The 13,649-nt window shown below is 42.0% G+C and overlaps 2 protein-coding genes across 2 annotated transcripts in view; one reads left to right on the top strand and one right to left on the bottom strand.

The window, feature by feature from the left end:
* Window positions 1-13,487, bottom strand: part of LOC139741450 (tubulin beta-4B chain-like) — a 30,509-nt gene extending 17,022 nt beyond the window's left edge. The window contains exon 1 of the mRNA XM_071652031.1: window positions 13,365-13,487. The gene's annotated coding sequence lies outside the window, so the exon portion shown is untranslated. The remainder of the gene's footprint in view (window positions 1-13,364) is intronic.
* Window positions 1,673-13,614, top strand: LOC139741480 (uncharacterized). The gene is made up of 9 exons (XM_071652064.1): window positions 1,673-2,349; window positions 3,214-3,462; window positions 4,475-4,636; window positions 6,065-6,236; window positions 7,848-8,150; window positions 9,268-9,391; window positions 10,007-11,812; window positions 12,376-12,477; window positions 13,397-13,614. Exons 1-9 carry the CDS (start codon window positions 1,712-1,714, stop codon window positions 13,612-13,614), a joined length of 3,774 nt encoding a protein of 1,257 aa, XP_071508165.1. The 5' UTR covers window positions 1,673-1,711.
* The last annotated feature ends 35 nt before the right edge of the window (window positions 13,615-13,649 follow it).

Raw genomic sequence — 13,649 nt, forward strand, 5'->3', positions numbered from 1 at the left:
ATTTTGTACACGATCAATGGAAAATTGTGGAGTGAAGACATTATCAACTCTTTTATTTGCATCCCAAGATTTATTATAATCATTGATTCATATGAACTATTCTGGAACTCTTTTGCAAAATCTAGCTATAGTCTTTAGCATTTCATTATTTGCTTGTATTTTTCATCCAATTTTGATGAAAGTGTTCATTATTGTACCTGTGCTTGTTCGTCTTTATTTTCAAGATCAACTTGATTCTGGTGTAGGATTGTCCTCCATTCTAGCACTGATTTTTTTTCTTGAACGATACTTGCCTAGGCTACATCGTTTTTTGTTTTTGTTTTGTTTTTGTTTTTTTTATCCGACTACGAAGTAGAAATGGCTCAATTTACAAGATAACGGATAGTCTTCGTTGGTAGACTGCAACAGTAGCACTGAATTATTCACCAAACTGTCGTTACTATTTCAGTGATTCAAGAAACCACGGTGTGGCATGTTGTCCGGTAGATGGCGCACTTTAGTGCCGTATACTTCGTATAAAGAGAGGTAACATGACGTACTACGTGCAATATCATTGTAAATATATCATTGTAAATATAATAATAAATGTAATTGGGTTTTTTTGTAAATAATTAAAAGTATTTTAAGTTTTTATGATTAGATTTAAGGCATATCTGAATAATTATATTTTTTGGAGCAAATTGCCCACCCGGCAGAGAGCTCCACAATTCAAAAGAACAACAACATACTACGTGCAAATGACCTGCACTAATTGTACTGTAGGCCTACCCCACTCCTATCTCTGAAAGGCCCCTCTGAAAGTACACACAGGAGGTATGGGTAGTGGATAAACCTCCTAAAGAGATCAGTGGTGTACCCTAGTGTTCAATAACATAAAATGCGTAATTCTCCAGGCTTTTTATATCTCTCGTTGCTGTTGCTGTATTCTGTCATACACAGTAAGTTCTATCATTCTTCTATAGCTCTGATTTCCACCGCAATCCCATGAAAAAAAAAATAAAACAAAACACGAAAGAATTCGATTCTTTCCGTAAATTATGCGGTAGAAAGGGATACCATTGACCCTTCTCCCAACCTGGAGCACTGCCCTTGACACCCTTACCCCGGGCCCTAACCCCCCCCCCCCCAAAAAAAAAAAAAAACACACAACAAAAACAAAAACAACAACAACAACCAACAACAACAACATCAACACAAAACAAGCAAACAAACAAACACAAAAACACAAAAATGTCAAATTCAAGGCCCCTGCGATTTGATGAAAATAATCTGGTACTGCTGCACTTAGGAACCCCCCCCCCCCTCCCCCCTGCACATCCATGAGAGTCTCATTGAGGCTGCACTTCCAGTGATAAGATACACTTACACCGAGATGAGATGTACTAAGTATTCGGGTCATTATTGAGGCCCATGATAGAAGAAGAAACAGTTTGCTTGTTAATGGGGAAAAAAACAATTTGTAACTTGTGTCGGTACGTCCATGGACACACTAGGTCCATGGTACGTCTAAAAGAAACAAAAAATCGTAATACATGTACAGTGTAAAAATACAAAAGTCGAGCAGAAGCACACGATTTGTTATCATTACAGTTCTTGCACAAATTTGGTACTGCGCATGTGTGTACACAAGCAGATGATCTACGAGTTAGCACTTTCCAGAACAGCGGAAAAAGGAAAGAATTCAAACTTGGTATGCTGCAGCGTTGTGGAAATGGTTGTAATAATTTCCCTATCTACCATAGTCATTTTATCTCTCTTGCCATTTTCCGTGACCCTTCTTCTTATCGCAGCGGTGGGATGCTTCGTCTTGTATCAGTATATTCATGATCCGGCCAGTGTCTCGCGGGCAGTCGCCCACGTGCAGCTGGCCGCAGCGACTGCCACCCGAAAGTTTCGGCAGCTTGTGCCGGAAGAGACGGGTAATGCAAACGGCGAGTCTGCAGACGATTTCAGCAGCATTAGTCTTCGCTCTCCTCAGCCTCGGGCCCAGAGACCAAGAGAAACGGGAGCATCGCAAAGTATGATAGATCGTGGAAAGGAAAATATTAGAATCTTCGTCAGACCTGGCTTACAAAGACGATTCGGAAATATTCATGAAAACGATAGTTTGCTTGGTCACAGAAATCTCGCCATTCCACACCGGCAACAAAAGAGGATACCTCCGTCATCACCTCCTTCCACAATTCAGCATCTGCATACGACTGCGAGAAGTCCTGCCCCAAATATGATGAATCGAAGTTGGCGAGAAGGGGCAAATTTTTCTACAGGATACAGATTTGATGAAAAACTGTCTTTTTCAAAATTACCACTGTCGCCTATTTTCCCACCAAATAAGTCAGTTAACAACAGGTAAATTAACTAATAACTTGTTTAGACTCTAACCAGTGTTACTTTTATTACTTATGAATTGTATTTTGTTTGACAGTGATTGTGATCATCACAGGGATTGACATTTTGGAAGTGTTGAAATGTTAATTGTTAGTGTTAAAACCATAGAGCTGCATTTACGTATATACAGCTCTACCTACTAAGTACTGTTAAACATTCTCACAGATAGTAGCATTGGGGCTATTAAATTACTCTCTGCCATGACATTAAAGAACAAATAACAAAACACTGGTCAAGTGTTGTGAATTTGTGACACAATGCAATTTTTTCTAGACCTCTGCTCTACGTTTTGTAAGTTTAATGATATAACTAAAAGCACATTTTTAGTTAAGTTGTACCTAAATATGTCTGACAAACTTATTTCACACTGTTTTCTGTGTTAACTTTTTAATCAGTTGACAGTATTGCCAAGTGCTAAAGACAGCACAAGATTTGTAGCTGAGTAATCAAAGACACGGTTCACAGTATTGAAGAGAAGATGGATGGTTTCCCTAGCAAACGTAAATATATTTCATATAAAGACTTGAAATTATCATGAAAACCTGGCTAGTACTGAGTAGTTGAAATAGGCATATTACCAAAACAAAAACCAACATAATTTGCAATAACCATCTTTTAAGATTGAAGAATGTTGATGTAAATTTACTCTTGATTTGATGATGGCACAATGTATTGGACTAGATCTACAAAATTGTAGACCTAGGTTGTATAGACACTAGTCCTCTCTTTGTACAAAGTGCTTCTTACTGTCATGAAGTTGTAAAGTGGATCTACTGTACCTACATTGTACATTATTCTTTCTTTGTCAATGTGTACCGCCACCAGCCCAGACCAGGAGCCCAGTCCCACAATGATGCGATTCAACTCTGGCCAGGATTCCCTGCTGCATCCCAGCATGCACTACCCAACTCACCAGCCGGACCTAGTGACCTCCCCCGGCGTCTTCCCGTCGGTCAGCTGGCTTGGGGGCAACAATCTTACCAGTCCGCGGCAGAGGAAAGGTTTGCCGCGGGTCCAAAACCCAGTCATGGTCAAGATTGCCAGCCCACTCCCAAACAGACCGGCAAGTCCCCTGTGAGTGTCGAATCATGCAGAAACAAGCATTTCTGCATGAGATAAAACATTAAATAATTATGAGGATTCATTACAGAATTGATGAAGGTACTAACTTATTGTCCATGAACTGGAATCATTTGTAGTGGATGCATACAAGAATTTCAGATTAAAAAAAGAAGAATTGTAATTATCATGATCGTACATCATCTTAGTGTACATTATGCTGTCCCTATGTCCCTCATCTACATGTATGCCTGAGATTCAGAAAACATCCTCATTTTTTCATGTTCATTTCTGTGATGTAATACTTTGAAAAGCCATTTCCTGAAACAATTTTCAGCCCGCTCTGGTATCAATGTTCGCATGCCTCTGAGACATGACTAGTGTCAAGGTTTTTTAACTGTGTATTTGTGTGTATAACTTGAACATTTGTACTTGTGGGTTAGGGAACTTGTGCATGGGCTAGGGAACAAGGTTGGGATTAGATCAGTACTATGGAACAGGGAGGTAAAGGAGCTGAAGGGTCGGGTAGGAGAAAGGTAAGAAGGGTTATGGAGAAATGCCTAATGTGTATAGAGAGGAATTAACGATGTAAGGGAAGGGAAAAAATCTCATTTGTTTTGTGACATTGATTATCGCATTGTCCAATTTTGTTTGCAGCTTACAATTATTTGAAAGGGAATACTTCACCTGTTTATTGTCGATGAAGTTATACATAGTGATCCTTTTGAGGTTTAAAAAAAGTTGAGTGGTATACAGTGTATAGTGTACTTTGGGCTCATGAGAGTAAATTAGTGAAAGATTTCATTCATATTTGTTTATTACACTAACACCAGCACTAATCCTGAACTTTAAGTCAGTTGGTGTCAGCAGGTTTATGATTATCGATGATTATGATCAGCAGCTATCACATTTGTTAATCTGATCGTTGGTGTAGGATCTCCAATTAAGACAGCTGTTGTAGAGAGTACACCACTGCCAGCACTAGCACCAAACTTGAAATCACCCACTTTCCTTTTCTAACCTCCAGGTTTAGGAAGCTAGCAGCTGAAGGCGAGAAGCAGAAATCCAGCTGCACAGACAAAGTTCTGATGGCTATTAGGAGTAGACAGAAGCGTCCAGTCCAGGAGGTCAATGCAGATGGACCCACATCCATAGCCTCGTCCAACATCAGGAATGAATCAAAGAGAAGGTGAGTCAGAGCACCCTCATTTTCTTATTAGGTCTGTCTCAGACTTGCCAACTCTACCATTGTAGGCTAAGGTGCATTCGAGCACTCCTAAAAAGACTGGGCTATTTTGATGCCTAGCAAGACGGGGGGGGTTGGGGTGGTGGGGTGGTGGGAGGTATGGGCTCATTCAGCCCTCCCCCCCCCCCAAGATCTTGGCCGTTGACCGCGTGATCGCGAGGAAAATTGGCACGCACGTCACCCACAAGGTAATCTACAAAACTGAATAGGTAATTATTCCGCAATTATTCAGATTTATTTTTGATAAATTAATTTATGCATGAAATTAAACAAATTGGCTGTAAATCTGTAAATCAAGGTCCAAAACTGCCAACTTTTGGTCTAGGTACTCTTTGTAGGATTCTTATTGAATGTACATAAAAAAAACTTGCGGTATCGAAATTTTTTTCTTATGTATTTTATTGTTTTTAAAATTTCTTATGTACTTCATTTTCGTCTTTTTTATGGCAATCATCGGCGACACTGTTCTGATCAATAACAACATGAAATTAATTGATTTTAATCTGTAAAAGTAAAGATAAGATGATTCATTTATGAATTTTGGCTAGAAGCAGAATGTGCATTGGATTTGTACACGAAATCACATTTTTTGGAGCAATTTTGGGTCTGACGTGCACTTAAAAAATATTGCTTAACTTCGGAACCGCATACCTGGGAGTATCGAATTTGGTCTCAAAAGTTGTGCAAGACCTGAAAGAAAAAAGTCATGAAACGTTGCGGCCCGGGATTTTTACGTTACGGATTTATCATGAAAAACGTCGAGGGGGGACTCAATCAGCCCACCCCCCCCCCCCCCCCCCCCCGTCTTTTTAGTGTTAAAGTACCGTACCTGCATCAGAGGAGCGCTTGAGCATTCCTATAGTGTTCCTAAAGTGTACTTTAGCGAGCCAAAAGTGGACCACTTCCCAATGTGCTCCAAAAGCGTACCATATTAACCGTACCAGAAGGTGGCATGAGAAGAATGCACATAACACACATACATCATCATGCAAAGAGTTCATTCCTTCGTTTGGGACATCTAAAAGTGCCAGATGAATGATTCTGTTCCTACAAAATGTGTGACCTCCTCTGAAAATTAACTTATGAGGTACACTTTCTCCACAGAGCACTCATACGCTCCTAACCTTGCACAGTATGGAACCGTAGGCATTGGATCAGTTTGCTTTGGTTAGCTTTTGAGCGCTCGAACGGGGCCATAGACTACTGCTTAGACTATCGGTTTGAATGGTTTAATGCTATATTTGGACAAGGTTGTCAAGTGGACCGAGTCATACTGTACAAAGTTGCATAGTCCTCTTGGCACCAAGACAGGGGGAAAAAAAGGACACATTTTTAAAGAGATTTATTTATATGTTTTCATCGCTTTTCTAGGAAATTGAATGGGCCGTCTGCCGAAGAAAAATCTCCTTGGAATGATATTGACATGGACTTGGATCATAATCCCGTGAGATCTGCATCGAAAGCTGCGCAGAAATGTGGAATTCTCTCCCCTACTCCACGAAATGCAATTGAAAGCTCTGTCAGCTCAACCAAGAGAACAGAGGTAAGTTTGAGTCGCTGTCAAGTCTTCCTGAAGACTGAAATTTCTCTTCATGTCCTAAGGCCCCAGTCACATTCCACATATAAACAGGGATCCTCAAGGATCTACATGGTGATCCGGATCCGGGGAGATCTTGGTTAGTTTCGACCTCGATGGAGTGTCGACAAGCGTTGATGTGACTGTACACACGGTATCAACACGTCAGCTACACGGATAAGGCCGGAAGAGCACGGCGTCTACACGCACAAACACATCATCTACATCAACATGGCAGCTACACGGCAGCCACACGGACCATCCCAGATTGCTCTGCCAACACAGCAATCTCCGGATGACGCCGGATGTTTTTGACCTCCTAAAATTGCCGTGTTGGCCTCCCGGATGTCCCTGGATCTACACGGACATACACGGATGTCAAAGGATGTCCAAGGCGTCAACAGGGATCCCTCCCTGGATCACCCCGGATCAGATCCGGGGTGATCCGGGATGTCTGTTTTACTGGGGCTTAACAAGAGAATACAAGAGCCTCCCTGATTTGGGTATTATGTGTATTTTGGCTTACTAAGCTACATGCAACACGCAAGTGTCTTCCTGATTGGTCTTCAGATTCTCAGTGATTTTGATATGAAAATGTTTACAGCCCTAGTTTACATTGTATGTCAGAATTGATATCTTTTGTGCCAGGATTTTGTGACTCTGCAAACAGTCACACATTATCTTTTCTCTATGGTCAAATTTTTGAAGAATAGCAATGACATTCATATCTCAAACATATAAATATGCATGTGTGCATGTATGTATTTAATTTTTTTTTTTTTTTGGGGGGGGGGGGTGCTGACTGACTTTACATAGTGAATCAGTTTTAAGCTACGTGTGATAGTAAAAAATCCCCCAAATATATGTGGATTGATTGAATGCTGAAGATCAGTGAAAGATTCAGAGACAACTTGACCCGTTGAGACGGACTGATGTTGCTACAACACACATTTCCCATAGACACCTGCCGAGTATACTCTGAACTCATTTTCAACAGGTTAAGGAAGATTTGATTGACAATTTGTTCCAAATTTTTTAATTTGCTTTATAGTGTCATGTTATGCCCTCTCTGGGATTTAACTCTGGATTCATTTGTGGTGTCACAATAATCCAATAATATTAAAGAGAATGTGAAGAAAATTTCACTAAATTGCTTTTATTAATTTCACTAAATTGCTTTTTTTTTTTAAAATCAAGCTTGACCGACCTCCTCTAACACCTCTAAAAGTCATCATGACTAGTATTCGCATTGATATGTCTTTGTAACAAGTTGAGAGAAAATTCATAAAAAGAATGACATTTTGTTAAATCTGAAAAAAAACAACAACCTTGTCTCCCAACCCCACCCTATTTAAGCACTGACCACTAATACTATTATTTAAACTTTGTTTAATCAATCAAGTACTTTTGGCCCTGATTATTAGAGGGGGATCCTGATGACGTAACTCCACATGAATTTCTCAGTAGTATAATCTTTTCTTATTTATATATTTTAATATTTCATTTGACTGAAAAGATCTGTCAAAGAAAAAAAAAATAGCAATGGCTTTTCATCTTTTACTGATGTTGATATTGCAGGGGATGCTGAAGAGAAGAAGCGAGTCTGTGGAAGTGGAAGAGGAGGATGGTGTCTCGCCCATTAAGAAACGAGCCCTGTCCCAACAGCCCAGGCAAGTTTCGAGCGCTCAGAGCCCCGCCCAGTCTGATGAGAGAGGACCAGACAAGGCAGGCGTGTTCTCAGCACAGATACCGGTCCGGTCAGGGAGCAAAGGCTTGCTCCTGGAGAGGAAATCAGCTCCCTCATCCGAGGCTGACGCTGCCAAAGGTACAACGCCAAAGAGAAAGATGCTGTTTACTCCAAAAAAGGTTTCCCGCGTACAGGTAAGTTGCTCAATAGAATACCTTTCCATTTCTTTTCATTATCTATTCAGAACTCTCGGGGGGGGGGGGGGGGGGGGATTTCAACAGATTTATTGTGTTTATTGCAATAGTTTGAAAGAGGAAGTCACCTATCGGGATCACTTGAGTTATCTGGAAAGCTCATTTTGGCACATGTGATGGTGAACATCAAATGTATCCTTTATCACATTTCCAGCTTCTTGTTGACATCAGCTGTGTAGAATTTATACAAAGTAAATTGTCAAGGATTCCAAAATATCAAAGGGAATCTTGGGTTTTCTTTTTACTATCCCCCCCCCCAACCATCTCACCCTAGGTTAACAGGGGCCAGAGCCCAAGAGACAAGAAAAAAGACAAAAATGAAACACAAAAACACATAGTTGTGATACATTATGGCAAATGTGTTATATAGAAAAAATAATGGGTAGTTGAGAGCACAAGAAGTGTGAAAACAAAAGAAACTTTTGAACTCATTGTTATTAAAGGGATAGTATAGCTTTGGTTGACACCTGGCTTCAGATTTCTAACTTTTTTGGGTGAGAGAATGAAAAACCTCCTATGAAATATGAGAAAACATGTAATTCCAAGAAGAATTCAACATTTATCTGATGAAAATTGGTTTTGAAATGGCTGAGATATGCAAAACAAAGTGATATTAATACAAGGTGGGACCCAGTTTTTATTAGAACTGGTTTGTTTTGCTTTGTCTTTGGATATCTTGGCCATTTCAAAAGTGATTATCATGAAGTAAGCTTTGAATTCCTGTTAGAATGGTATGCTACGTAACATTTCATAAGTGGTTTCTTGACATCTCGCAACAAAAGTTAAAAGCTCAATTCTCATCCCCACCAATACTATACTGTAAAAGTGGATATTTTCGCGCGACTAATTTTTCGCGCTAGGCCTGGTCAGAAGAGTTTCGCGTGTTTTTAATTCCGCGGAATCAAGACATCACGCACAGGAACGTATGGCAAGCAAAAATATTCGCGTGCTTTTATTTTCGCGCTAGTTTCTGGTTGCGCGAAATGCGCGAAAATTTCAACACCGCGAAAATTTCCACTTTTACAGTACCATCCCTTTAATTTTTGTTGTTGCACAGAGAGTGGACACTCCAGGGGAATATACGGCAGCTGATAAGGATGAGGACAGGGCCCACGCTAGGCGGCGCTTCAACTACCTCAAGGAGATGCTCATAGAGGAGCCGGAAACGCCAGCTTCTCAAGGTATGCTGCCCCAGAAGGCCATTAGTACAAACTCCGTTTCTGAAGACTTCCGTTACAACGTGACGAAAGGCATAGACCTAGCAGGGACAAAAGGACAATCTCTGTCTCATGAAATTTTGCAAGCAGTCTTTTATCTCAGCACTTCACCATGCTTCACTGGAAACACCTTCTTGTATAATACCATGTTTGTTTGTTTGCAAGAATTGCAATATTTTGCAAATTGGGACTCATTAGACAATTTCTTGAGTGATTGAATTTGTAATTTAGAATCACATTGATGGAATGAGAAAGAAGGCTTATAGCTTTTCAAGAAAGAAATAGCCATTTCCCACCTTAGATTAAATATGCACTGCATTTGTGCTATGGGAGGCAATATTTTCATGAGTTGTTATTTGGCAAAACTGGTTGACTTGCAAAATTTACAAATTGAACCATGTATACAGTACTTAGAAATTCCCCCTGCCATTGAAAACACACTGTGATGCCAAATAGTGTGATGTGTTTCTTCTACCTATAGCCCACAATTGTAATCTTTCCATGGATTCTCTACAAAAGATAAGAATAATAATTTCCATCTGACATACAACTGATGTCTGCTCTCCAATATTCATGCAGGTATTTCTGCGCCTACTCCTACAGCTACTCCTTCACTGTTGACTTCCACAACAATAGGAGCACTGTCCACACCCTCAGCAACTCCGCCAACATTCTCACTCGGCCTTGCCACAGCTGCAGCCACCGCTGCAGCCACCGCAAAAAGTACAGCAGCCAGTGTCTCAGCACCTCCGACCATCGCCACAACAGGAGCTTCAGTTCTGTCAGCCCTTAGCTCCCTAGCGAAGACAACGAGCACCAATCCTCTCTTATCAGCATCGGACAGGGAGAAGCTGTCAGCCACCAGCTCAGAGAAGTCTCTTGGGAGTGGCAAAGCCACCCAGTTCACCATTTCTGCAAGTGCCTCTGCAACAGTTCCAGGGACCACCACCCAACCAAAGGAGAAGACAAATGGCTTCCAAATTCCCACCGCATCCATTGCAGGTGCTCCTACCACCTCACAGGCACCTGCATCGTTCAGTTTTCAGGGAATTGGGAAGGCAACAACTAGTAGTCCTGGAAGTGTACTTGGTGTGACCCCTGGAAATGCATCCGTGCCACCTGGTGGACAGTCTGCAGTGGCTGGTAATACCAATACTGACAGCAATGCCAAGACACCACTTAGCCTTGGATTCCAAGTTCAAGGACTTGCCACGACAGTTGCCACCTCCACATCTGCAGTTCCTCCCAGCACAGCATTTGGTCTTGGCAACCAAGCAGCTGCCAACACTAGCTCATCTGCTGCAACCACTTCTAACTTTGCATTCACAGCTACAACCTCCACTTCAAAACCTCAATTCAAACCGATCTTTGGTGCTCCGAGCAATGCTGCAACATCTCAGGCAGGGAATGTCCAGACTTCAGCAACCAAAGCTGCTCCTCAGGCAACTGGAGTATTTCAATTCGGACAGTCTTCAAGTAGTGCTGCATCAACACCGTCTCGAGGAATTCAGTTTGGGAATACCCCTGCTCAAGGCCTGGGAATGGGTACATCAACAGCGTCATTCCAATCAACAGCATCAACTGCTACTACTATAGCATCAAGCAATAAGCCAATGTTCTCTATGCCTAGTGCTAGTACATCTGCACCATCTGCACCAGGCTCTTCATTCACCCCCATATTTGGGAAGCCATCTGGTACTCCTGCTAATCAGTCAAGCCAAACCAAAGCTGGGGGTTTCACATTTACACCAGCGGCAACATCAACCTCCTCTGCCATTCCTGGCACGTTTAGTTTTGGGGGATCTAATGCTGCACCAACAAGCACATCCACTGTAAACCAGTCGAGCAGTGCATTTGGTACTAATCTCCAAAATCCTCCATCATTTGGAGTTGGCAAAGCAGGGGTGTCTTCTACTGCTAGTGTATTTGGAGCTACTCCCATTGCTTCTACCCAAGCCAAGGCAACAGAGAGTAATGCTGCAAGCACAGGCAGTATATTTGGTGGGACTTCCAGTCAACAGAACTCATTGTTTGGTAGTAGCAATCCAGCTTCTACAGGTGGAACAACCAGTGTCTTTGGTGCCCCAACCACCCAACAGGGACCTCCATTTGGCGGGGGATCTATCTCCAGTGGAACCCCCGGCACCCCGGGAAGTATGTTTGGTGGCACCAGCACCACAAAGCCAGCATTTGGCAACCCCATAGCTACGGTGACCCCTTTTGGCAGTGGAGCGAGTCAGCCGAGCAAACCAGCAGCAGCTGTGCCCACGTTTCAGTTTGGGTCAACCCAACCAGCCGCGGCACCCCAGCAACCAAGTCAGCCCCCTCTTTCAGGAGGCTTCAACTTTAGTGGAACCAAACCACCCCAACCTTCTTTTAACTTTGGTGAGTTTACCACCATCCAGTGCATCATACTTCTGTAGTCGTAGAGCCAGACCTTACACATCAGTAATCCTGCTTGTATGGATTTATGTAAGCTAATTCATGATGACCATTCACTGTAAGTGTGATCTATGTACAGTCAACAATACATACAAAGTAGAGACTGGCTCACTCAGGCATTCAAACTGTTCGGGTCATCCCTTCATTCAGGATATCCAAGACTGAGACAGCCTCGAACCATGCTTCAAGCTTAATTGAGGCCTATCCAGCCTAGCGTCAACTTAAAAGAATGGGAAATCATTTCAGATAGCAACAAAATATAATTTCCCACAAACACCTATGCATTACAGTGTTGTATGGTGTCTCCTTCTTCATGCAATCAGTTATTAAAACATGCCTCCACAGTCTTGTCTGTGAGCTCTCAAGCAATCAGCCATGACAGCTCATGTATAATACTTTGGCACCTGTTATTTCATTTTCCCTGAACATAGTAAACTCTGAAAAGATTTTGCCATTTACTCATAGATAAACAGTATCCACTTTTGCCTGATCTGATTCTGTCACAGGATCTCCAGCAGCGCCCAGCAGCTCTGCCTTTCAGTTTGGCCAGACACCAAGCCAACCAGCAGGGGCCAACAGCCAGCAAAACTTCTTCTCAGGAGCCTCGGGTAAGTGATTTGGTCTTGTTCACACAGTGGGAAGGACAGCCAAGAGATAACAAAGATGAGCATGTTGAGCTAGACCCTCTTTCGATGTGAAAGAGAAAACACATTGTACATTTGTAGATGATGTCAGTCTGCTGTGCACTCAAGCTGTTTAAAGAATTGTAGGATTTCAAGATGCACCTGACATTTGGACAAAGAATGTGCAAGAATGACAAAAGAATGCTGAATGATAGAATCTGGTCTATGAATTCCCTTTCCAAGTACTCCTGAGGGTGTACACTTGGCAGTCTACAAGTTTAATCTAATCAAAGTTTATACTTAAATGTGACCACTAATGAAGCAATGAATACTTGTAAGCAAGCAGCTGCAGGACCAACCACAGGACCAGCAGCAACAGTCACAGACTAAGAAATGAAGATAAAGTGTCTTGACTAGCTAATGTTTGTATCTATATGAGCTTCTGACACTGTGCAGTTTTTTATTATTGAATCGATCTGCTGAGTATCATATCAGGACATTGCCAAATTTATACTCCTGGACTCTGTTGAAAAAGCATTGTTTTATGACTGCTAGAACAATCATAAATCGAGGAAAGTGGATTCGACGATAAGGGTCATTCATGCATGCTGTGCACAAGTATCAATGAAAAGAAATACAGTACAGGAAAATTTGCTCATATCTTGATTTTTGTTTTGTTTTAAGCCACCAAATTTTGACAGAAGCTGAAGAAAAGATTGCCCTCTCAGGTAGGACAAACTTTAAAAATTTGAGGTGGATCAGCCAAATTGTCATGTTTTGGTCAATTACACAGAATCCTAATCTGTGACTTTTTGTGGTTTTGAGCTGGGCGGTCACAAATTTGAGATATGCGTGTGAAACGATGCACTTACCAACGTATCTTGTCATATATGGCTTTCTACAGGAGGGGCTTCTGGCCAGTTTGGTTTTGGTTCTCCGGCAGCCACTCCCGGTGCAGGCACCGCCACCCCTACAGCATTTGGGGTTTCCCCCAGTCCAGCAGGATCGAGCGGAGCACCGGGGGGAGGTTTCTCCATCGGCACCGCGGGAAGCAGTCAAGCGTCCAACCAACGAAGGGCAAACAGGCTCCGACAACTTCGGAGTAAAACAGGGAGGAGGTGATAGCAATCTGTTACACATTAAATCCTCCCTGATAT

This window comes from Diadema antillarum, unplaced genomic scaffold (assembly GCF_040938485.1).
Source record: "Diadema antillarum isolate AM-2024a unplaced genomic scaffold, OU_Dant_1.0 seq00000931_RagTag, whole genome shotgun sequence".
In the NCBI taxonomy this organism is placed as follows: Eukaryota; Metazoa; Echinodermata; class Echinoidea; order Diadematoida; family Diadematidae; genus Diadema; species Diadema antillarum.